The sequence below is a fragment of the Anarhichas minor genome, unplaced genomic scaffold, assembly GCF_050575085.1.
Source record: "Anarhichas minor isolate MPS153535 unplaced genomic scaffold, ASM5057508v1 ptg000027l, whole genome shotgun sequence".
In the NCBI taxonomy this organism is placed as follows: Eukaryota; Metazoa; Chordata; class Actinopteri; order Perciformes; family Anarhichadidae; genus Anarhichas; species Anarhichas minor.
Genome location: NW_027466473.1, coordinates 20,683,861 through 20,710,925, shown reverse-complemented (window position 1 = coordinate 20,710,925; position 27,065 = coordinate 20,683,861). Strand labels below are relative to the sequence as shown.

General features: G+C 41.8%; 1 protein-coding gene across 1 annotated transcript in view; it reads right to left on the bottom strand.

The window, feature by feature from the left end:
• sgcd (sarcoglycan, delta (dystrophin-associated glycoprotein)) overlaps nt 1–27,065 on the bottom strand; it is a 107,842-nt gene that overhangs the window by 30,988 nt on the left and 49,789 nt on the right. The window contains exons 3-5 of the mRNA XM_076102427.1: nt 25,685–25,786; nt 19,899–19,986; nt 18,529–18,648 (exon numbers count right to left, since the gene is read on the bottom strand). Coding sequence (XP_075958542.1) covers nt 18,529–18,648; nt 19,899–19,986; nt 25,685–25,786 — 310 coding nt within the window. The remainder of the gene's footprint in view (nt 1–18,528; nt 18,649–19,898; nt 19,987–25,684; nt 25,787–27,065) is intronic.

Below are 27,065 nucleotides of genomic sequence, written 5' to 3'. Positions count from 1 at the left end.
TTTCTTCTTCTCCATTTCTTCTTTCTATTGTCTTTCCCTTTTTGTTTCCTTCCCAATTTCCTTGCTTTTCTCCGACCTTATATTTATAACCTAACCTTATTTCCTTCCACTCTTTCCTTTATCCCCCTCCCCCCCAAAGAGACATTTCATTCCTTGCCTCTCACTCAGCTTTTCTTCCGTCATTCCCTGCCTCCCTCCATTATTTTTAATGCCTCGTTCCTTTACTCTAGTTCTTGCTTCTGCATCTCTCTCTCTCTGCCCTCCATGTTCCCTTTCTTTTCCTTTGGTCCTCCTTTCCTCCCTCACCTCCCCTCCTGTCCTCGTTTCTCTGTTCCTTTCCTCTGCCTCAATTTTTCCCCTTTCAGATTCCTTCCCTCTCTCTGCGTTCTCTCTTGTCCCTCCCTCAGTGTTTTTGTCGTCCGTGGCTGAGATCAATCAGAAACTTATGAAGCATGCAGCAGGATAAATGAGTTGTGTTTGGAGGCCTCGTGAAGATTCACTTAATGGTATTTCATGTAGGCGAGCCAGTATTACTGATAAGGAACAGCAGCATCGGAGAGCGAGGGTGAGAAAAGAGAGAAAACTGGGAGGAGGAGGAGGAGGAGGAGGAGAGGAAACAGGGGCAGAGAGAGAAATGTGTTGGATAAAGAAAAACGCCCCGGGTGAGGAGAGTAAATAAAATAAAGTAAAATTGGAGAAGAAAGATTAACAGTCTTTATAAACCCAATAAGACAGCATTCACACTGGAATTTCAGGCCATCTGCTATACTGAGAAATTATTTTGTTTACCCAGACCAGAGCCATTGGTGGCGGGTAAACTATGGGTATTATGGAGAAAATAGGGTATTATGAAGAATTGCAGCCAGGGGGGAACTAGTGCTGTGCGTTTTTTGCAGTGGTATTTGTACCCCAACCCGTTCTCACTCCTATCTTGTCAAATACCACAGCTTGGTCAGCCCCCCTCTGCATCTGATGACCGACACGCGGACGCACCAGGCTCTCAACTAACGCCATTGTAAACCCATCCGTGTCATTATTAGACGCTCAGAGCAACTGTCGCAGTACGTAGTGCGAGACGGTAGACTTAGGGTGGATGGGTCAGACAACCACAGGACTTCCACATAGGAGACCACTGTTCCTGTCCACTGTGAAACCGTTGTTAGTGTGTGACCTTCTGTATCCTTAGTCACGTGCGTCTCTGAGTCGTTAGTCACTGACAAGTTTGACAAGTTGGTTGTGAGAACGTGTTGCGTAGGAGCATATATGTAGAGGGAGCTACTGCCAATGTGAAAAACCCAAGAGGTGCACGGATACAGAGAGTGAAATACTGCAGTGTACTACTACTGCACAGATTAGACTGTTAGATCAAGTAATTCATTGCTCACAAGGTCACGGAGCATAAATTGATGTGGGAGTTCATAAAAAGCCTTTAAAATTAAAAACGAGGGAAGGGCAGGCTGCTGATGATCACATCACCACGTTTGGATTCTTCATTGATTTATGTAGCTACTGTTCCCCGAAAGACACCGTAGTGAATTCATTGGTGTCTGCCACAAGTGAGAGTGAAAAGTGAGATCCCATTTGATCGGAAAACAAAAGCAGCCCGAAGCAGAAGAAAACCTTGGCACAACACCATATAGCATAGTATAGAAGAAGAACTATGCACGCTGTATCAGCAAATATAAGAACTAATGTAAGTCCTTGTATTAACTATCAAATCATGGTTTAAATTGTGATGTTGGAACTTGACAAAGCCGAAATGTGAAGTGTTTTTCTCACAAAATGTGACCTGTGACTTAACAGGTCTGGATTTTCTTCATTATAATCATCATCAACATGTGCAATACCGCAGTTAATTCAGCAAAGATTAACTGCATTCCTATGATCACATAAGACATAAGTATTTACACAAGTAAAACAAAAAAACATTGTTGAAAACAAATTTAATTACAACTTACAAGTCGGTCAGGTGATGTAACTGCCGAGCTGCTGAGGAGATGACGGCAGCAGTTTGAACCGCTGTGGAAGCACTGATGTATATTTCTATTAGGTCTATAACCCAACCAACCATCTGTTCCAAAAACGTTCCCCTGGGAGACCACACTGGACCATTAAGACCACAACTACCACCTACCTTAAACGGCTCTTCACCAGAGCTGTCATCCCTACCTCCAAACACACACACACACACATGCACACACACACACACACACACACGCAGGAACAAAACACACTGATTTAAGTTAAGATTGTGTGTGCGTATTTACAATGTGTCAGAGCAATTCAAACACCATCCAAAGTTAATTGTCGAACAAGATGAAAGACCGCAAGAAAACTGCCAATGTCAGGCTGCATGCTACGCTATAATTAACGGGAATTTCAGTGAAATGGTGAATTATATTGAGCTGTAATAATAAGTATGTTCAACACCACACACTGGGGCTGCAACAGAGAACAGCATCACATCACAGCGTGAAGCCATCCTGATCTCGCTTTGTTTTGTCACTAATTACACAAACATGTGCTTTTTTGTTATATTTTTAAAGCAACTTCTACTGGAATTATTTGTCGGTCTTTCAGTATGTTTTCAACCTTAAATGTTGCAAGCATACATTTCAAACAATTCTTTAGTTCCAGCTTTTTAAATATGAACATGTGTGGCTTTTCTCCGTTTTTATATAACTGCCAAAAAAAGCATAGTATAGACTCTCACCTGCAGTTTGTATAAAATGATGACGTACGTACGCACGCGTGCACACGCAGACTGCCGATGGATGTACAGCTGAGTGCAATGGCTTTTCAATCTATGCAAGTGCATTAACCACCAAAGATTGACTTTGCAGACCAACGTGCTCTTAGTGAGTGTATAGAATACGTCAGCAAGTGGCCCAATGTTCAGCAGCCAGATATATACAGTACATGCATTTGGTCGAGAAACCTAACCTGTAACGTTACAACCAACGAGAAACTAACAAGCATTAACAATGTACAAAAAGTCAAGCAACTTTTAGCTTCAGTGAGTTACTTATTCCCATTATACTCAGATACTTATTTTCATTCCATTAATGCTATCTTTCTTTTTTCATCAGACATTTTGTGGAACAGCGGGAGAATAAGAGCAATTTCAGCAATTTATGTACGTAAAACATTCCCCCCCCCCGCTGTTTGCAGCCCTTCATTTAATTCCATGACTGCTATTAGCTGCCAGCCAGATAAGAGAGTAACATGTCACCTCATCCTCTGTATTAAAGAACCTCCTGCAAGTCCCGATGCTGGGAAATTGGTGCCATCCGTCTGGCTGTGGTGCATCTCCACTCATTTACCAACAAAATGACATAAATCTGTAACCGAAGGAAGACACAAGAGCCACTGAAAGTATGCAGCTTCAGGTCATGTTGCTCATACAGCAGTTCCCTCACTTAAGTCTCTGCATACTTGTTCATTTTAGTTTGTGTATATATATAGCCCAATATCACAGACAGCTAATTTTACCCATGGTGCTTTATAATCTGTACACTATACGCAACCCTCTCTCCTTAGACCTCCCCGATCCTTAATTTTCCTTTCCTTTCCTCATCTCTTTCCCTATCTCCTACCTTCCACCTTCTCAAAAAGCTCTCCTGAATGTCTAATTTTCCATCTGTCTCCCCCCCCTCTCTCTCCATTTGTTTCTACCTCACTGGGATCCCTCCTTTACTTTCCTTTCTGTCTGTCTTCGTAGTTATTTCTTCTTAATAACTCTGGTGATTAAAGCCAGGGAGGACGAGAAAGAGGAGGAGGATGAAGGTGCGTGTTGGACTTGGAGCTGATGAGGGTCAGGGCCTGAACGGGGCCACAGGCTTTATTCTCACAACAGGACAGTGAGATTGCAAATTAATCATGAGATATATTTCGCTCTCCTCCATCTCATTACGGCAGGTCAAAGAGAGCTGGAGGAGGATCTGGGCAGAACAGAGCAAAGCGAGCCAACGGACACATTTAACAAGTAGGGGGGGACGAGGAGCCTGCAGCCCTAACAGACGATTAAAATCCTCCTTTGTCAAATGTCAAGAACTCAACTTCAGTCAAATGTGGCGTCGTTCTAAATGAGGAGAGTGTGTTTTTAAAAATGTGACATGCAATATATTGACCGACTGTTTTGAGGCCGATTCTGACGACCTTTTAAAAACGTCTTATTCTTTCGTTGGGGGTCATGTAGTTTGATTATTGAGTATGTGTGTGATTTGAACTGGTATATTCACTTAGAAGAGGCCGTAACTCCAGCAACTCACATACTGTATTGCACGACCTTATTGTAAGACCAACACATTAGGCTTGTGGCCTTCATCAGGGTAATCAGTGCAATTCTTTGACCCTGGTCTCGTTTGAAATCATCTAGCCATGATAATAAGGCTTTTTAGCATTGCACATTAATGAAGCCCTGTGCCTTGACTTTTCAGGAAATTAATTACCCTTTATTGTTGCCTAATGATTGCTTTTGCCGGTTTTGTCTCACAGCCCTGACAGATCCAAGAAGTGCTGCCTTTTTATTAACTATTTCTTTATGATATGGCCTTTTGTAAAAGTCATTTTGAGGTGTTTCTGTTTAAAAGCTGTTGCTTTTGTAATGATTGTGTTGTACTGGAGTTTGGTTTCACCCTTGAATCTCTGCATCTAGTGTAAAGGACGAATCCAGGACTCGATTGGACTCCAATGCTCAACTCCTCCACGAAATTCTTAATTTTCCGATGTTAAAGTCATGCTTCTATTTTTGTCTGTCAGGTTTTTATTTTCATTTTTATTGCTAATTAATGAATACATTCATTCATCAATGAATAAAGAACAGTATAGTGTATCTTGATCCTGCTTATTGAACGCTGTGAAAATAAAAACTACACAAATGGACACAACAAAACCACACACGTTTTTGAGCACTTGCCCTGTGTCCAGGCTGAATTTGCCATCATTTGCTTATTGTTAAATCCTCACTGTGTATTCCTCCAATTCAATCAGTGCCTGTTGAAATGATAATGGGAGAGCCATATGGCAGACACAAATGAGGGCAGCGCTCGGGCAAATGACAAGCAGTAGTTACACAACAACAAAAAAAAATGATCCATCCTGACAATTAGAACACGATGTGTAGGTGGGACGACTCGTGTTTGTCTTGTTCGTGTTTGCGTTCCTGTGTGCGCATTAATCAGCATCTCCGCAGCTGTTCAAGTCAAAGAGAGACAAGCGGAGGTGAAGGAAGGGAATGCGAGGGCCTCATTCAGAGCTTCTCAACCTCGGGGTCGGGAAACAATTTGTAGTCACTTGATATGATTTGATCTTCCAACCATTTGCAACCATCTGTTTCACGTAAAAACTGGAATCATCGACTCGTGGTTATAGGCCTCCGTAAACCAGTGAAGTTAGAGTTCATATCCAGACATTTACTAGACATTTGTGTAAAATTGTCATAATTAGCACATCAATTCAGAGTTAAAACCAAAAACATGTTTTTTGAGGTCATATTGACCATTCAACAATACTATGCCATTCAACAACATCATAAAACTAGAGTCTTACGCATGTACAATACAGGCGACTCAAGACGACACACATCATAGTGTACCTGTTATTTTCCCACCTCCCCCTTTCTTCCTCTTTAGCATATGGACAGGCCATAGATGATAGTGAAAGTCACCTTAAAATAAACTCAGCCATCAGTGTTGAAAGAATGGCATCATGGCTGTCGGTTATGCTTCCATGCTAGATGTTATGACTGCATTAGCACTAACTGCACTCTCTTTGTCTCACACACAGATGGCCTATTACGTGTTGGGAGGGGGTATGAAGACAGAGAGGACATTACACTCCTCAACAGCTATAGGACGCCGACTGCCTGTCACTGACATATAAGTGCTTTTGGAAAACAAACAATGCCAGCCGGGATCTCAGCAAACAACTTCGCCAGGGCTCTGGAACGCGCTTCGTTTGTTAGAGTCGGTGCCAGCTGCCCGGAGCAGAGGGGAGGAGAGAGTGTCTTCCCTCCCGTCACACTTACAATCTAATCTGGCTTCATGACCGCTGGCGCCTGGATTAATGTCGGCCATGAAACAAGGCTGCGGGAGATGTCCTCGAACCCTGAAGCCAGCCAGGTGTGAGGGACACAAACACACACGTACAGAACCTGCGACTGAACCTACATGGAGGAGCGCTTTTTCCTTGAAGGTTTCTAAAGTCAAGTGCGCGCCCTCCCGGTTAAGCTGCCATGCTCCAGCAAGGATGCAGTCGTAGCAAATCTACGGTAATCAAGGGATGTGCTTTCAGCGCGCAAACATACATCTCCAAAACTCACATGGATTTTACAAGTGTCTCCTCAGTTCGCCACTCATTTTAATGGTCTGCTTGAAAGCCAATGCAGTAGAGATGAACAGTTGTAACACACACACACACACACACACACACACACACACACACACACACACACACACACACACACACACACACACACACACACACACACACACACACACACACACACACACACACACACACACACACACACACACACACACACAGGAATCCAATGGGCGCACGCACACAAGCACATTTCCCATTCACACCAGATAAAACCATGAAATGTAGGCTGCCTCTGTCTCGCCTAGAATAAATCCTCCGCCGCGACGTCCCCCTACGCAGTAACTCTGAGGTGTCTTTTATGGTCTTATTACGGCTTAACGGTGTCCACTCTGAGGCAAGGAGGGCTGGAAATAAAAGTCTGAGACTGAAGCCTTCAGGGTGGATATATGGCTGAGCCTGGGAGAGGTGTTGATGGAACATAAAGATGAAGATCACCCAGGTACTTCCATGTGAGGGTAGCTATTTTTCTCAAGTGCAGAATTGTTAGTTGAGGTTTACCACAGACCAATATGTTTCATTTTGTGTTGTGCTAAAACTCAAACAGGCCTCCAAATAGTTAAGACACCTTGTTCTCAGTCACTGCTCAGTCTTTCTGTAATATGAACCTTAAATTATATATACTGTATATATATATACTGTATATATATATATATATATATATATATATATATATATATATATATATATATATAGATGGATAGATAATGCTGTCACTTAGATCAGCCTTGACACAAGAAAGGATTTTATTGCAAAAGTTCTAAAAATATGCCCCTGAAGTTTGAAACTTCATCAGTCACAAGAAACCTTTCATAGCATTCCGTTTCTGCTTATTGATGTCAGGTCTTCCTGTTTTTGAATATATTATTTCATCATCGACAAAGAGTTTGACATACGAGCATTAGCTGATTCGGTAGCATTGTGTCTATGAGCGGAGAAATCAAAGACACAACATTGATACAACCTGATAATCAGACTGAAATGAGATTTAGTTTCACTTCATTCTGACATCGTGTTCGGAGGCAGCCGTCAGTGAGAACACAAGATAATGTGAATCACTGGTCAAATCAGAGAAGTGGGCAGCGACTCAGAGGTCGAGAACCAGGCCGTCATTTTCACAACCTGACCCGCCTGATGGTTTGTAACACAGAACCATCTAAGAAGCCTTCATTGGAAACTGTTTCGGAAAGAAATACTTGGCAGGTGATTGGATGAACCATCTGTCAATTAACTCGAGCCGAAGCTAGTCGGGAGAAGAGCAAAAGTCTTCAGTATTGTTCTTTGAACTTCTTCCAATGAAGAAATACCCTCCATTTCTAAATACAATTGATGCTATTGCAGCATCTACGCTAACCTCATAGGATCCGCCATTGCTGTTTAAAAATGAACAGTCGCCTCTCTGTGTCATCTCGCACACACACAAACCTAACATTTCAAGTAAGTAGCTCCTCACAGAACACTCATTGGTCCTTGATTTGGCCTACTGGACACAAACGCAGTACTTGAAGCCTGTCAAGATGGATTTTTGCGTGGTATGTGATCCCGGGATTCTCGCGTGATCTTGTGCCATTGCAACAGTTTTTTTTTTATAAAGTGTTTGAGTGTTTCCAAAAACGTGTCCTCAGACGATCTTGTGTAACAAACCATGTGGTGGCTCATATTACTAGATGGCAGCAGCGAGGAGGGATTGCTCCTGGGACGCTCAATGCAGAGCGAAAATAGCACTTATCTCAGGGGACTCGATTTAACTTCCTGGGTTTGAAAATTGTTCTGCGATCTTTGTAGCATGTTATCACCCTCTGGTTTTGTCCCATCTTCCCTGTCTGTCTTCACTGAAAAATAGTCCAGCACATAAAAAAAGCAATAAAAGTCCACACAGTCAACTCTGAGAAAAGGCACTCTCCCAAGGGCAACTATTTCAACGGAGGCCTCATAACATCTGAGGCAACCCTGGCGGCAAAAGGCTGATGCAAGGTTAGCTTCAGGCTACTGAGGGTCCACAGGGCCAAGGCAGGAACGGAATAACACCAGCTCCTTCTGAGCAGCTCAGAGGAAAACATCAAAAAACATAAGCAGAGACCCCCTTATTACGAGAAATAAGACCTCTCAGACCTCCCGGAGCGAGAATGCAGAGGGCGGCTGATCCACGAGCCCTTTTCAGCCGTGGCCCCGTCTATAAGAGTCTGGTACAAGCTGTGTGAGAGTTTTACTCACACCGGTTGAAGGTCAGAGCTGTTTCAGTAATGACAGAGAATAAATCTGAGCCTGAAGGAAAGAAAGCTGAGGTCAAAGTTGCTGTTAAAACAACCCCGGAACTCAACTGTAGAGGAACCGAGCAAGAGAGAGCTTTGTTTGTCAGGTGATGCTTTTTTAAACTTTCCAATTAATTTCCTGACGTTTTCCTGCCTGTATCCCAAGAATGGATTTTGTTTTCTTCTTAGATGGAGGTTTTGCAGGTCATGACCACAATGATTGCACCAATTCAGGCTCTGGGCTCCATCATGGATGTACAGATACAGTGAATCTTACAAATTTAATGAGGTGAGCTAAAAAGTTATTTTCACCTCACAGTTCACACATTTGACCCCAGAGCTTATTAATTTGGCCTCAGGTTTTCTTACCAGGTAACGAGGAGGAAGTGAAGTACAGAATGAACAAGGTGGCTCAAATCTGGAATTTCCTTTTCATTGTGAGAAAGTACAGTGAAAAGGTTGCTGGGTGTATGACAAATAAATTGCCAACAAACTGTGAAACACCATATTAAAAGGTTGACCAGACTCGGCACATTAGCTTCAACTTCTCTAGCAGAACTTACTGATTTCAGCTGTTGCTTTTGCTGCGGGGAAGATTGTCTCAGAGCATCTTTTGTCCAAAACTGAAAATACTGAATTCTCATAATTACTTGCTCTCCAGAGAATATCAGGTCAGGTCAAAAGTCAAATCACTGTGAAACCAATCAATAATATGTGCATACCTTTCCAGGAAAGAGATCTGAATACTGGATGAAGCCACGTTCAAATTTCTTGTTTCAGTTTGTTAAAAGTCAAAGGTTTTTACAGAGGGAATTTTGGATATGTCTTTTTATCACTCCAAAAGTCAGCCATCAACAGCCATTGTTTTAATGAATAAAATGTCAGCTATATAAAACTACAAGTACATATTTTGCAAGATAACATGAGGTACAAGTACATTGAGACAATCATTATCGAACACTAACTTTTGATGAATTTAGGAAGAATCTATAGACGCACCTAAATGTGTATTCTGGATGTTTTCTTTCCGCCAGTCTGAAAGGAGACATGGTTCAGAAGCAAAACAGACAAAATTCTCAAAATTGAGTGCTTTAAAAAAAATGTTTTTCGCCTGTGGGGTTTCAACATATATCAAACGCACCCTTTGGCTATGATGGTGAACTTGCCGTCAGTGTTTTCCCTTTTGCTGCCACACCGCCACGGTACTGATGATGACGTTTATCTGTCCCTGTCGTCCCATGTTAAACACACACTTTGAGTTTGTAACCTTTGATGAAATAAACAATTCATATGTTCTGTAGCATTAACAAAGTGATCTATAAAACATCCTCTGCAGGCTCATGTCTTCTGCAGCTGGTTTTAAATAGAAACAAAGACAGCTGATTTTGCATGGCGGTCAAAGTTCAGCCAAAAATATTAAAAAGGAGGCTTTGCAATCAGATGAATCCAGCAGAGTTCAACAAGGGGTTCTCTGCACTTTGGACGTCGTTGATAAAATCATCCCACTTAAACATTTATTATTTGCCTCAACTGTAACACGCATTATTACCCTCTCTCTTTCTGAGTTTAACATTCAATGTGTGTACTCTCTTTTCCAGTTTGGCGTGTTGCGTTATACAAAGAGGCTGTTAAAGAGTTAGGAGTTTGGCATCGTCTCGTCCATCTGCCATCTGAAACTCTGATCCTGCTTTCAGCAGATCATCCTCAGCACGGTCTCTGGAGGACCAGAGTGGGAGATGCAGATTTTGCCTCAGTCCCACATGTCACGGCATGTTAGCTGAACTGCTGATGTGATTTTCTCAAGGATGTCCTGGACTTTGGAGGGGTGGGGTGTGTGTGTGTGGGATACAAGTTGAAATATTAAAGGTTTTCGTTCGTACGATATTTATTTGGTTGAGCCACTACTCAAAGTAAAAAGCATGTTGAACTCCAAAACCACTGGGTCCTACATCTCCCACAATGCAAGTTGACAATTAGACGCTCCCTGCCTGATAAACACCTAGAAAATTACACCATGCATCTTTTCCTAACCACTATTTCTGACCTTTATGGGAAACATCACAAATACAATTAGGAGAAGACAACTACAGCGCGAAGAAATTCATTTTTTTCTAGCAACTTTATTGAAAACATAAAAAATGAGTACAGTGACAAACTCGATGTTGTACAATCGGAGTAAAGATTCCGTTCTGAAGAAGGATGTTTTCAATTTATATATAGTGTAGAATTAAACATCGACGTAGCTTAGCGTAGCCGTGGTGCATAGCTTAAAATGTTGCTGCTGCAAGGAATTGTGGGACGGCACTATCTCCTTTACTTTTGTAAAGGATGGTCCATTGTCCTTAGCATTTAGAGAATTCGACCTTATCACGGCTGCCACGTAAGACTTTCAGGTCATTTCATTCAGTCAGGAATATTCCAAAGCAAATGGGTCCATAGGTGTATACTGTATATGCGGTTTATTGATACAGGTGTAATAACATGCCACAGTAGTAGAATACTGTCTTATATATAATACTGTTTATTTGACTCATGACGTGGTTTAGCGTGGGTGTACCTTTTAAACTAGAGATCTATAAGTTAATTTCAAGTAGATGAGAAATAAAAAGGAAGTAAATGTATTTTCTATTAATGTAATCCATCTTCAACTTAATATATTTTCCCTTCCACTACACCTCCATCAGCTGCTTAGTGAAGAATTGTAGTGGATTGTGTGTTTTGGCTGCCTCTGGGGGGGGGGGGGGGGGGGGGGGGTTACATGTCTAGCTGTCTTGCTCATTGTGCATTCCTCGAACTAAGAAAGCTTTAGAAATAAAGCCTGTTAACTTCACAAAACATTTGAAACATCGTTGATGAGTTAAAAGCATGAAGCTTTGATGTTCTTCCTCTCATGGTAGTTTTATAGAATGATTTTGATCCCCTGATGTGTAACATCAAGAAGCTAAATATGTTTTGGGGTTGTAATCGTGGCCAAATCTGAACATGAATTCATCATTGATCATGATTTTCAGCAAAGAGCTGTTTGACTCTCATCTTAGGCTACCAGACAAGATGAAGTCACTGCAGCACAACGCTACGTATTTGTTTTCTTTCTTTCACAAAGCTTTTCTACAATCATCCAGCCATCCCTTGATTTGCCGGCAAAGAACATGAAAGAGGCCGAGGATCATAATGTGGAGTGGTAATTACTCAGTGAGTGCATCAAAGCAGAGCGGCTGCTGATAAGACGTCTCGTACGGAGGAACACAAAAACAACCATCAGTAGGTAATGTCATTATGTTGTGGGGCTCTTATATCTCTTATAAGTCTTCATTGTGATAAAGGCAATGCAGGGTGTTGTGTGTTTTGCTCTTGCATGTGGGAACGAAAGAAAGAAAAACTGAAATGCGAGTGTGAAAACATTCCTAATACACATTTTACATTTGACATTTACATGAGCTTTTTACACGCACAAAAGCATGCCAGTGTATGCTTTTGATTCGCGACCACATTTACCTTCAACTTTGACAACCCCGGATTAATTCCAAACTCAGGCCAATTAGTTTCTCACCTAAAGGTTTGTAATTACACTCGATGCTTCAGCTTGTCAGACGGCTGGAAAAATCCCTGTCGGGGTGAGTCAACCGTGTCTTCGAATTACATTCATATACAAGTCATTTACTCTGGCTAATATGTTTTAGAGGAAACATTAAGGTCATATTGAACGTTTCTGCGCCATTTGCATACGCACGTCTATAGAACTATAGAATTATGTTTGGGCAACTCGAAGCCCTTGAGTAGGAAATATTGTTTTCATGGGTTATGAAAACATTAATGCTGCTCTGAAGCACAGACAAGCTCTGGTCTAAAGTGTACGAGTCATGAGAAAATAGAATTGAATGAGTTTAGAGCACCCGACGAACCACCCAGGCCTCCTCCGGGGAGGCGTTGATATCTTCTCACGTCACTAGTGTCATTAGTCGTGCGACTCGTTTGTCACTCGCTAGTCCCGTGAGTCGTTAGTCAGTCAAGTTAATGCTCCTTTCCCAAACCTAACTAAGTGGTTTTGTTGTCTCAACATAAACTTGCAGTGAAGACAAAAGTCTATTGAGAAAAGACACTCTGCATGTAACCAGCGTGTATTGAAACGGCATCACTGACACGTTCAAAACCGAGGCTAGTGTGCGATGTAGAGCATCATCGTTTAAAGCTTAGGACTACAACCAAGCTGTGGTGTTTGACGCATCGGTGTGAGAATGTGTTGGATTTTAGTTTTAGTTTTGACTTTTCAAATTCATTTTATTTTAGTTTGAGTTTTTGAATAACCCTGGATCCCACGCAGACCAGTAAGCAACCGCATTAGTCCTTCCTCCCGCTGGTTCTCTCCAAAGCACGGGTGTTAACATGACTCTGATCCTGAGCACCAAGGTGACTCCTGTATTCCTACCTCTGGGCTCTCCGCCTGTGAACATTTAAACACCTCTGGCCTTGTCCAGTCTCCGCTATAAGCTGTATTCTGTATTTATCCGTCCAGTCGGCTGCTCTGCAGTTTCCCCCTGAGCTCTGAGGGGAAAACAGCATGAACGCATCGCATGGGTGAGCAGTGCTTATTTTTGGAACTGGAGTTTGATTCGAGGCTGGTCTGAGCTGGTGCAGCTAACAGGAAATATCAGCTGACCCAGTGACTTACAAACATCTGCTACTCTACCAGCTGCTGCCCTTCAGGTTTTTATTGAACTTATTTATTTTATATATTTTTTAATTGCTGGTTCAAGAGAAATAGGTTCAAAAAGTAATTACTTGTAAGATTTACTGCAGTCTACATTCACCTATCATGTTGACCTTTTGAATACATACATTAAACATTACATTAAAAGAGATGTGGTATAGTATTGTCCATCAGAATTACATGCTTTGCAATATAGAGAAGGCTTTAAACACTGATGACAACATGATTTAAGGAGTTACAATTTACAAAAAATATGATTAAACGATTACATTTGTAACTGAACTACAACATCTTTCTATTATTTTCGAGAGAAAACAATGCGTTGTATGGCCGGTGGCTAGTCACAAACTTGGGATACAAATTGGACTTATGACCTCAGCATGTCTGAAGGTCTGCCATGGCGCTGTTATCTCATGACTAACATTTGACGTTATTGAAAGATCAACTCATGGAACCATTTTTGGAAACGAGTTGTTGCTTTCCGGCCTTTAAGAATCAGAGTTTTTTAGCGAATACCGCACCTATGAGCAATGTTATTTAAGAAAAAAGACACTTAACTCAATCTGACGATTGTGTAATTATCTGTGTTACATGCTCCCATGTAACAGACTGATCTGCTGCCAAAGTGGGGATAAAACAAACCATAAAAACAGTACTTTAACTATGATTTGACCCAGCCAATCATATGAATCCCCCCGTTTGTGTTCTCATTTACTGTCTGTCTGCTGGGAGCCCGTCAGCGTGTCTGACTGGACTGTAAATAGCCGAAGAAGCCATAATGAAGCCAATGATAGCAGTATCATGGAATTCCAATGACCTCAGTCGGGCCAGTTAAAGTTATATGCAGGGTTATAATTATGGATTTTATTGCTGTGGAAGGACGAACTTGGTAATGACACGTGGCAGCTTTATAAGCCTCGATAGTCCCTTCATACATCAAAGGGACGAGAGAACAGCTAGCAGCTCGTCCCTAGGTCTTATCTGCCCACTTACAGCTGCTAGTTCACTCATGTGTGAGAGACAGACAGGATCACATGCACAGATAAATGCCTACTGCAGATGTATACACGTAGCATGCATTTAAACATGCATCTTAATCAAATGTTTACAACATATCTTGTGTGACTGTAAAAGCAATGTGCCATGTCCATGTACCGATGCAACAAAACACAATCATTTTGAGATCTAATGTCTGTAGAATCGAACATTGAAACGTGTCGAATTTACATCTGACACTAAATGCTTGGTAGGATTCTTCAATTATTCGCCAAATTTGAGAAGTTTAATGTTAAAAAAAGAAAAAAAAGTATTGTTTTGGAAGCGGCACTGAGACTCCGGTATCTTACCAGCAGCTATATAAAAAATCTTCAAATGAAGACCTGCAGCAGTCATTTAGACATGAGACAATTCTCATCAAGTTCAGACACAAAGACGCATTATAATGCAATAATCAGAGACATGTATGCGTCACATGAGTAACCTGTTGGGAACTCAAAGGGACGTCTCTTTCTGCTGAGGCAGCGGTTGCCAATGTGTTTGATTAGCCGCACAGCCTTGAGCGGCCTCATCAAACGGCTGTGGAGATAAATGGAGTAATTGGCAAATCATTGGCATACTCTGCCCCCCCTCTGTGTTTCTGCTCCGACTCTCTCCCTACACCTGTTCTCAATGGCTTTTTACCGTTACAGCAACTGACTGAAGTGCTGTGAAGGACCGAATTCAACAGTGATGCTTTGGTTTATCCCTTGTTCTTCTCGTTCTGTCCCTGCCCGATTTGTACGGTTGGTTCTTGGATTGTATTAATTAAAAGAAGAAAGCCAAATCTGCAGCCAGTTTAAAATTCAGTGGAGTCCACAGGCTAAAAAGAGAAAAGAAGAAAAGATGTAGGTAAAGGGAAACTGTAACAACAACTGCTATATTTTGTGATGTAACAGCCTTTAATTGGCTAACGCCTCATCTAGGCACGAATGGCCTGTAGGGCGTTGCGTTCAAACTCAAAAACAAGCGCCGATGTATGCAAGTAGGAAGTCGTCTTTTCAGACATGTCATACAATGTTGCCAAAAATAACATCAAACTCACCAAACTGACAGCCAGCGTAGCAGCGGCTGAGGCCATGTTACTGTCAAACACGCTCTTTTCCAAAACCTAACTCAGTGGTTTTGATGCCTAAACCTAAGTTCCTGTTAGGACGGAAGTTTATTTTGCAAAGACACTCTGCATGTAACGAATGGAAACCGACTCGCCGTCCCTGCCATGTCCAAAACTGGCGCTAGAGGGAAACCTAGATTGTAACAGTTTGAAGCTTCGGGCCGCTGACCAAGTTGGGACTGAGAAGTTATTGAACGAGTACAAGCCAATCAGAGGTAGAGCAGGGCACTAATGGCTGCGGATTCCAACTACCTTAAAAATGGCTGTGAAAGAGGTAACTTGGCATGTTGGTGAGAGGGCACTTTAATTATTTCCATTAAAAAAAACTGAGTTTTTTGTGGCAAGGTCGAAGAATAGTTAGTTATGATAAGGAAGTGAGATAGGAAAAACAACAACATGCAAGTCTTTAAAGTTCTCTTCTGCTTCTTTTTGTGTGCTCAACCTTACTGAAGCCCAAGAAATCTTCTAAAAACACTTTTGTCGTGCTCTTCCAGTTTCAAGTTGGCAATCAAAGAGGCGCCTGCGTGATCATCACACAACAGCGATCACAGCAGTGGGTTTGGTAAACATAAGCTTTTTGTGTTTATTGATGTCAGGATGCCGTGGATGTTCAAGTTTGATACTTAAAAAGACAGCGACGGGTGAATAGTCCAATAGATTTGACTTTGAAATAAATACTGCGTCAAAAACAACTCCCTTCTGTTAAAACCCCCCCAAAATACAACACAACACTACCTGTCCTTACTCGTCCCTACCCGGCCTCCATCTCCGCCATCTGTGTCTCCCTCTGTTAAGAGGAGCACTTTGCTGAGGTGGGTGACGGTAATGAACTCTGACTCAGTGAGGCTAGAAAGGATGTAAATGAATGTAGATGAGGATGAAGAGTAATTGCTCACAAAGAGGGCTCTCAGAGGTGTGTGTGTGTGTGAGAGAGAGAGAGAGAGGGGGGGGGGGAGAGAGAGAGAAAGTCAGCGGGAGAGAGAGATAGTGCACCCATGGGAGCTCTTAAGTGGAAATGTGCAGCCCAGTCAAGAGGGAGACACTTCAAATATCTGTTGATCTATTAATGAGATTGAATGGATGGAATGATGAACGAGTGGGCGGATGGATGAGTGACGGTGAATGATGGCAGATGGAAGCATAATGGTGAATGATGTTCGAGAGGAAACGGGAAAGAGGAAAGAGCTTTTTTAAGTTGGAGGGAGGAAAGGAAGAAATTAAAGAAATCAAGAGCGGGGATGAAGGGAAAGGATGTAAAAAACTGAAAAGATGATGAATCAAAGACATCACAACTAAATATATGTGTGTGTCATTGGCTGGGGCTCGACACCCAGCAGGCTCCCTAATTTTTATATCTTAATTATACTCACTGCGTTATTTACAGTAAGTTATTTAAGTTATCTCCTAATTATCCCACTGTATCAGTGAGTGTACAGAATATAGGAAATAAGCGGTGATTCAATCTGTCCTTGCGCAGCACGGTCAGCTGCTTTCTTTAAACCTAATTAATACAGAGAGTTTTAAATCTGGAAAAACAGTCTTTATTGGTAAGTGGTATGTTTGGAAACCCATCTGTCTGCATTAAGTGGAGAAATATAGAAATATATGTCAGGTTCATATTTTCAGTGTAGCTTTCTGGGATTGCTTCCTGCAAACACATTTATTTACACTCGTTCGACTGGCCGGATTCCAGCAAATATTCCCACGGTAAATGAATTTAGCTACTATAAATGTCCCTCGAGTTTCCCTGCGTTTCCTCTCGTGTCTTCCATGTCCCATCAAAATGAATTTGAGCAACGACAACATCCTTTCATTGATTGCTGCTACCTAAAACATTCTGTAATCATGACTCCATAATATTCTGATGTAAGTTTAAAACATTTCCAAAGCATAGTGTTAACCTCACTTGACATTCATTATGGGTGAACCACGAAGCGAGATACGTGGTTCAGAGGCCGTAGGATGTGCAGCTGTTACATTACAAATACACAGCATACATATTGGCATCAGACTTCATTTCTCATCTATAGGATGATCTTCTCTGTTGCGGCTTTCATCGTATGCGGATGCTTTGCTTGTCTTCATGTTTTCACAGTGAACAAATTTTGCCTTCAATATTAAGCCTCTCTCACAGGAAATCAAGTGTCGCAGCTCCGTGTCACTTACCTCCTGTCTAAGGGACTACATGCCACCTTCCGGTTGGCAAATATGAGCTAATTTGTCTAATGGCTACATGTCAGCTTCTCCTTCCTGAGGCGTTATGGAAATATGAGCTTTCCACCATCATTCTTTTCACCGAGCTTTAATTTTATATCTCAAAAAAAATAAAAAAAATAAGTCATCCTCTCGTGCTAGTTGTCATCTTGTTCCTCTCACACCAACACACTCGCACCCCAACGCGTCAAATATCGCAGCTTGGTCAGTGCCTCTAAGCTTCAAGCTATGACGCTCTACGTAACCCTCTGCTGTCAGTTTTAAACGTGTGAGGGCCGGCGTGTCTATACACGCTGGTTACATGCATGTGAGAACGGGTTGCTCATACACAAGTACTGGCTGCACAGATCGGAACCCTGCTCTCCTCACTACTACTGACTGCTTATGGTGCTAATGTATATATATTCTACTTTGCCTTTATTGTCGGTCAATTTGACACTGCGCATCAGCTCAGCTAAAGAAGTGTGTGTGTGTGTGTGTGTGTGTGTAGTATGTAGGCTACGTTGGCAGTTTGAGTAGGTTAAGTGTTAAGTTTCAATACGAGTCATGCTTAAATTACACTTCCATGAGTCAAGAAAATGCACCTTTCATATCCTTGAAAGCTTTTCACACTTTTCAGCAGCAGATTAAACCTCTTGAAGTCAATATCAACCCAACCACAACCGAACAAGAACCAAAGTCGCAGCAACAAATACCTTCGGACAAACAAATATGGTCGGTAATACAAATTCAATAAAAACATAACGTCAGTACTCGCTTTAAATCCACACTTTGGATCATGACCAACGGTCAGTTTCCGTACACGTCAGCCGGCCACTCACCCATCACCCGGAGCCTCTCGGCGCCCACCACTACCTCCTGCTCGTCGGCGGAGAAGAGGAGCTTCCCGGAGGTGGATTTGACTTCAAACATCTTGCCTCGTGCTTTAAATCCACTGGATCCTGAACCGAACAGACAGAAAGAGAGGAGACATCAAAGAGGAGCGACTGGAGCCGGAGCTGATTTCTTACTGAATTAAGTATTCGTACATTTAAAATCGACCCAGGTGGAAGACATTTAAGGTGTCCTGCAGGACTTGCTGACTTAAGCAAAACACTACCAACCCCCATCACACTGTTTATGAATTTTGGTGTCTTTCATGAGACTGCTGAATATTAAACATTTTCAAACAAATTCATTGTATCCTATCAGACATTTGTGTGAAATTGTCTTAATTGGCACAGCAATCACTGGGTTATGGCCAAGAACATGTCTTGTGAGGTCAGTGGATGTTTGCATACCTGCTTTAACTTTAGACTTCAATAATTAAAGTATGATGACATATAAAAAGGTCAACACTTCTTAATCCAGAAAAGCATTATGTAACAAAAACATTGAGATGTATAGAATGAAGAAGCAAACAATTTGAAACGGTTTGTGAGTAAATGTTTAGAAACTACTTCATCCCGATGTGACCTGCTGGGGAAAGAGATTTCCACCACGACATTTCACTAAAAGGTCTGCAGGAAACTTACTCCAAGCTCGTTTTAGTTCCGAGCTGCCAAAACTGTAACTGGTGTCACGACAAACAAGAAATGCAGACAACTCCCTCCAACTCAAATTGCTTTGTCTCATGCGGCGGCAGACAACACTCGGCGCTGGGGGGGGGGGGGGGGGGGCGGGGAGGGTGACTGATTGACACGCGTGCAATTGATTCTGTCACTCTCCATCTGGGAATAGAAGTTCCTCCGCATTCACGAAGACCGCTTATTCATACAAGAGAAACATCCGAGCAGGCTTCGTCGTCCTCCTCTTCAGACCCCAGAGAGGGAAATTTCAGCACACTTTTTTTTTAAAATGTGAGAGACACTTCCTGTGCATGTTTACACAAAGTGATTTCCATTCACAGAAGACTGCCAACTCTATTAGAGAGTGACAGGCGAAGAATGGGGGGGATGTAAAGAAGAATCACAGAGTTATGGTGGTGCGACTGAGGCCTCTGCTGGCACAGTTAAGTGGATCAGAGGAACTATTCATCTAAATCTCTATCCAGCCACTCCTGACAGAGCCGTGGCTCCGGACCTGAGAGTCTGGACTCGTGCATCTGTTGCAGCTGATGTCGTCACTGTTGTCAGGTTTTTGAAAGATGAAAACATGTTTTACATCAGAAAGAAAACATGAATAAACTACATGAAAGCTTGCTGCGTCTTACCTGTTACAAGTTGTGTGAGCAGCTGGTTGTTGCTGTTGACGATATTGACCGATATGTTTCTGGACGACTGCAGGAACAGTGGGCGGCCCTGTGAAAAGAAGATGGAGAAGTTTATCGATTTAGTTTGTGGTGCAATGGTTATTTATTGATTCATGTTTATTTTTAGGGAAAAGTATAAGAAAAAAAAAGAAACATCACCTGTTGAAGACAAAAGACCAGATACAGACTTTTTTCTTTTTTAATGGGACACAACTAACTAAATGGGTTCATACTTTTGTTTGTGCAAGAGGGTACTGCTGAAGACCCTCAGCCCCGTTTTCATTCACATATTTTGATACGCATTTTGAGCATTAGAAAAGCTTTATAGAAACGGCGAAATTCAATAATACTTCCTTATTTGCGACTGCAGAAATATGTGGGATAAACATTTGCAACCAGACTTTATTGGGCAAAGGTGTTTCTAGATCCAATTTGACACGTCGACTCTTTTTCAACAAAGAAGGAAACCACCTCAAGCGAGCGTTTTTAACTTTTCTTCGTAATTGAGGAAGTATTATCGAATTTTGTCGTTTCCCTTTAGCTTTTTTAATGCGATACTTAAAAAAGAGCATCCAAATGTGTGATCATGTCGACCATGCAGACGTTAGCATTTAGCTGCGTAGACTTTTAGCCTTGGTTGTCTTTTATGGTTGTATTCCAATTGTTTCATCTTGTGTCTCCTGTCAACAGCTTCAGGCGGATCACATGTGGGGATTGGGTGTACAAGCTGAGCTAGCTGTAGTACTAAAAAAGTACAAGAGCACATACACACGCATATAAATGTACAACTTCACACTCAAACACGCACACACCATAACTGTCCGTTGGCAGAGACTCCAGCCTCCTGCTCAGTTTGATAACTTCCATTTCCCAGAGTGCCCAGCACCAATCTGTAATGCCGATCACGTCGGACACTTTGCTCTTTCTGTGCCCGACTAATCTTCATGCCTCAGTCAACTTCTTAATTAGAGATAACGGCCTGACCATTGTGCTGCGCTCGCAGCCGAGCAGGGGATATGTCTTGTGTGTATAATACTGATAACATTATGGCTCTCGCCAAAGTTATTGAAGTTCTCACAGTAAATACACCAAATGTATGGTAGGCAAGCGAGGAATTATGACAATAACAATGTGTTGTGACCTGAATGTAAAACTAACCAGTTTGAAAAATAGAGCATAGTCCACTCGTATTCTAAGGCAGGGCTGTGTGTGACTAAAAATACTTTGCCTTTCAAGATGATGCTGCAGCACGGTTATTCTTAACATCATAACAAAAAAAACGTACTACCATGACCCAAGTACGCTTGTCAAAATCATATAGTTAAGAGGAAACAATCCCTGTACGGCTTTCAAAAGTACAATGTTTTCTGAAAAGTTAAGGTTACTCTCAATCACTGTTCCTAAATATTCCAAATTGCAGACAAATCCCCATCTCTAATCTAATGGTGGTTAAATGTTGCTGTCAGACAAGCTCTTTGGTTCTTCCTACATTTATTTCAAAAACACTTTGTCTCACACCAACGCAGGAACACACATGGCCCAGACTGTGTAAGTGCTTTTGCTAAAAGCCTCCTGAATGGCATCCAACTAAAACTTCCTAAAACTACAGTGAGGCAGTTTACTGACAAACTGTACTTTAGGGCCAGAAATAAAAAAAAAAGGAATGCGACTGTACAGGGACTAAAGCGTTGCCAAAACACACAAGAACTGACCATGTGCTCAGACAAACTGAAGCTCTGTAAAAAGTCAGTGCAAACAAGTGAACAGTGATTCCTCAGTACACTTTTGGAGAAACAAACTGTTTTTACTTATTACTTAAACATCACTGCAAAAATGTTTGAAAAAAAACAAACCAGGACTTGTGTCTCAATAGACTTTGTAATAACAGCGGTCTTACAGGTTCATTGCATGTCTCACTGTATGAGATGGGTCTAATGAAATCTTGGTCTGCAATCTGTGACAGACTGCATGATATCTATTTCGAGGCATGGCAGATTATGAGATAAATGCCTGGCGAACGGTACAATGTTTATATTGCTGCACTAAAATGGGAATAGAGAAATAAATAATGACAAGCTTTGGCCAAAGGGTTGTGCTCAGAATAGATTTATACGCCCCTATGTGCTCATTTTTTGAATACTTTGGCCTATGGACTAGAACCATCTTTTTGGATTCACAAAGAAAGAGCTCCCCACATTGCCAGCTTTTGACTGCAGCGGCCGTACGATTGTACAGTGTTTGGTTTAAAGCGGTGCCCCAGTGTGCTGAGGAGTCACCGCTCACTCATTAGCTCTCATTACCTGCAGCTGTGCTGACATCAATACAAGACAAAAGATGGAGAACGTGAACAACATGTCTAATCGATCAACAGTGCGGCGTTCAGGCAGCAGAAATGGGCAGTTTGACTTGGATCTAAATCAGTCAATCTTTTCATGTATTCTCCTCAGCTCAGACACAATACTTGCAAAGTTGCTCGATATCTTGCTTATTTCAGCTTGGTCTCCTTTAAATTGAATTCCCATATGAGAGTATGGGAAACAATATGTTTTTTAGGAATTACACATACAGCAGGTATACTGCAACATAAGCACTTAGATTCATGTTTCTGTCAATTCATAAATCCAGTATTTATTCCCATTTGAGCTCTGTTTTGATCTCAACTAACTCAACTAACACAAACTAAAGTGAAATTATCTGTCTAATAAATGCCTCTTTTTCACAATGTTCACCATCTAGTTTTGTTAATATAGAAATCAGAGCAACTTAAGGGTTTGATCCGTATCATTATATGCTACATTAACTAATCTATGATACTAGTTTGGTCACTTTCTGAATCGTGTAAGTAAAAGGTTTTCTATCACATTCAGGTAACAATGTCCAAATTCTGAACTGAACAAGAGGAAGATAGAGGGCTAAACGACAAGAGACATGGAGAAAGGACTCAATAGAAAAGAGACAGTGAGTGAGAAAAGACTGCAATCATATTAACTGCAATGCACAGCAGGGGTCTTCCTGGGTTTCATTTTTTTTAAATCTCTCTTCCTATCCTCTCCTGCAGTCACCAATTGCTTTTTGCCATCACCTCCTCCTTGGCATTACTATTCCTCTCACTTCCTCTGCTTAAGCTACAGTACCATCCCTCCATCCCTTTATCTGTCCTCTCCCTGTTAACTTCTCTCTCATCTCTACTTATGGTATGGTCATTTAGTGTTTGTAGCAAAACGCTAATTTACAACACCTGTGTGCAGGTTACCGTTGCTGTATGAGCATCAGTTACATCAGAACTGGAGAGTACATCCTCATTGAGAAAAGAAGAGCAAAGCGTGAAATGACTGCACTAGAAATCTGCAGTCATTCATAGCTGCTTCTTGTACTGTTTGGTGAAGTCAGGACTTAATTTCAATATTAATATTTTACCCAGCCACGATATCACACTGCGAGCATGTTGTGCTTGTTTGAGTTAGTGTTGAACTTGGCCGCTTCCTGCACGTTGCTGCCTGTCAAAATATGCTCGCTGGCTTCCCATATCTCTCGTTCTAATTCAGTCCTCGTCCATCTGTCACCCTGTTTATGTCTCCATTACTACCTCTTCTCCTTCCCTCTCATTCCCCATCTTCATCATCTCCATCTTTACTTGGCTCTCTTTTCCTACCTCGCTGCATTGTGCTCCATCGCTCAACCTCCCTCTCAGCTTGCGTAAGGTCCAAGACAGCGGAGATAAAGCCTGCTGCTCTCTTGCATTATCAAGACATCCGTCCACTACCTGCACACGGCTGTTATTACTGCCAGAATATAAGAGACACAGGGAGAGAGTGCATATCACTTTATCGGGCCCATCTCTCCATTTCTCTGACATCTCTAGGCCCAGATACTCCTCTTGTAGTTGCAATGAGGACAGCAGGAAGCACATCAGAATGCTAATTTTGTAAACAGAACATACCAGGGGGACCGCAGACAGACTTTGCATTTGGATCGCTAAACGCTAAAGATTTCCTGCAAGAAAACGGCTGCTGAAGTTGTGGCTCTGTGCTGCACACTGGAGGCATAGTTGTTGCATGCGCTTCTTTCCCCACAAAGACCACCTGGTCTGAAACAGGTGCACTCATGGAGCCATATGGTGCTTGTCATGATGTCGTGTCTTAGCTTATTGTCTTATGACATGAGATTACATGACATGACAAGTCTTGTTATGACACGGAATGGCTCGTCTTCTCTTATTATGGCGTGAACTGACTCAAAATATCTAGTTATGCATGGAGTTACCATATCAATGGTCTAGTTAAGTCGGCATCATGTCTTGAATCACCTCGTCCTGTCGCCTCTTTTTACGAGACAGCTTAACGCCACACCCCGCCGAACCACGGCAGGTCACATCTTGCCGTGTCTTTCTTGATTCGTCCAGAGGTGACATGACACAAAAGGTTTGGATTTTACTATGATATGACATTTATTGGCATGGGGTGGCCTGACTTTAAATGGCAGGTCTTGCTATGGATGTGGCACACCATGTCTTGTCTTATAAGAACATTTCTTGACCTGACGTGACGTGACATGGCGTGACATGTTTTGTCTTGAAAATGCGACTGGATGGCTCAAGTCCTCTCCTTCACAAAACCATAATTGATACCAGAATAATTCCGTGCTAAGATCTCTGCAACAAACTGCTTTTGAAACCATCTTCAGCTACCATACATGAAGCCATACAAAGACCATGCCTTTGCTCCTGATTTACTGCCACTGAACCTCACTGTCTTAACAGTGAGGTTGCAAAGGTTGCTCACTGCAATTAGTTCCACCTGCTCGTGTCACTTTTGGTTCCAAAAAAAAAGATGGCGACGGCCAAAATGTTGAATTTCAGACTTTAAAAACACAGTCCACAAACCGATGGGTGATGTCACTGCGACTACATTCTCTTCTTATTTACAGTCTATGTGGCAGACCAACAGCACACAAGACAGACTACATATCCTATCTGACCGAAGAGCGTTTCAGGATCCTTTAGAAGTGAATAGAGTACATTTGGGCTACTCAGCTTAGTTTGCTGACACCGTAACCTGACTCCAATATGTAGCAGAAAACGGGTCGATGAATTTCAGCTACCTTTGGGAGAACATCTAGTGTAGAACCTGTCCTTCCACAGTCTCCGTGTTAGGGGATTTTGAAAGCCTCTGCAAACGTAATTTAAGCTTTGTTAGAGCAACATTTAGACACTTAATGAAATCAATACAAGTTGTAAATGCAGGCGGTGTGGGACCACTTGTAGTTTGATGCTTCCAGTATCAGTCCCAACAGGATTGTCTCACACACTTTTCCTCCCACTGTGTTTGATGTAGGCTCAAATTCACACTGTCACACTCACAGTCATTAGACACTCATTTCTTCACACCTTCGCAACTTCTATCCTCAAACTCTGTGTTGTCATTCATCCAGTATTACTACTTACATTGAGGTAATAAATGCAGTTTTGCATTTATTTGGGATATGCGGAATGACACCAATATACCACTACTGGAATGATTGCTTAAATGATTCCAGGACTGACTGATGTAGTTTAAACTGTGAGCACAGCGTCATGTCTTTCTTCCTTACAGGAACATGTAAACATGCTGTTTATTCCCAAAGGTGTGAGCTAAGCATCGTTAGCATGGCTAGCTTAGCCTTTGCACAGGCACCAAACACAAATCTGAATTCTTATGTGTGTCCGTCTAAAATAAATATACATGTGTGTCTTTCTGTGAGTGACTTACTGGTTTGGAGTGGATTTCTTTGGCATAGAGGGGTTGGAGGAACTCAGAGGCCCCTTCCAGTTTCAGACCCTTCTCTGTTATTCTCAGGTTGCCCATGCCGTCCTGTGAGGAACAAAGACACAGTAACAGTTAGTTCATTATGTCTTCTTGTGCTTTTAGAGCAAGCATACATCAACTGGTCATGCATTCCACACATACCCTCATCTATCTCCAAACATACTTTGTTAATCTACGGTTCAACCACACTCAATGCAACCATCAGCGTTTCCTGAAGTCAAAGCAGTCACAGAACGGTATCGGATGAGCAGTCTTCGTGACAACGATGTAACAAAGATGGAAAGTTATGTGAAGTTTTGATTATTTTTTCTCAATTTGTGTTCTATTTTTACCACCAACATCAAAGAGGAGTCAGTGCAGCACTTGTGGGCAAGCCAAGACTGTTCACACTCTTCTCTCCACGGATTTCCTGCCAACATGGTGCACAGCCATGAACACGAATCGCTGGCTGGGTCTAACACCTGCCACTTTATTTTTTTCTGACACCTGCATTTTGATTAGAAACACCTGTTATTCTTCTATTTGGCAAGATCGATGTGTGGGGGGAAATTGTAGTTAATATCACACACACCTGATGTTTAGAGATAAGATGTTATTGTGCTACACAATCACAGATTATCAGGTACAAACTCTGAACACTGTACACAGACCGCATTAGACTCATTAAACTGTCTCCCTAGTTGATCAGCCGCCCTAATCTCCTTTAATCTTTTTCAGTGCAGAGTCAGTGGTTGATACTTGACTTCAGCATTAGCTTTACAAACTGATCCATTGGCAAACGTGGCGTACACAGTGCATACATAAACAGTGCACAGGCTCATTATACTTCAATATCAAATACAAGAGAATGAGTTGGTCTTTTTGAACATTTAATTGTGTTAATTGAAACCAAATAATATTGATAAACAGTTTTACTGAGTTGATACTGAGGATATCTACATGGATGTGATGTGTACATAATGATTCAATATGGAAAACCTCATATCATTCAGTTATAAAGAACTTCATTTACTTGGTAAATTTGGTAAACTTTGTCAAAATTGAACAGTTCACTTAAACATTAACATCCAAAAGGCACATTTGTTTTCTCTCCCTGGAAGCCAAGCTCATTAAAACACAGCCAAACACCACATGTTTATGCAAACTGTATTTGGTAAATAAAGTCAAGTAGCTTAAGGTGGCAGCAGGCATATTGTTTCAGGAAACTGGATAAATAAAATAACGTAGGAGCAATCAAGACCCAGAGGCAAGGAAAACCCATTTGAAAAGCTGGTCCCTGAATGAAATCGTCCAATCAACAGCAAAGAGTAAAACACTCATGCTT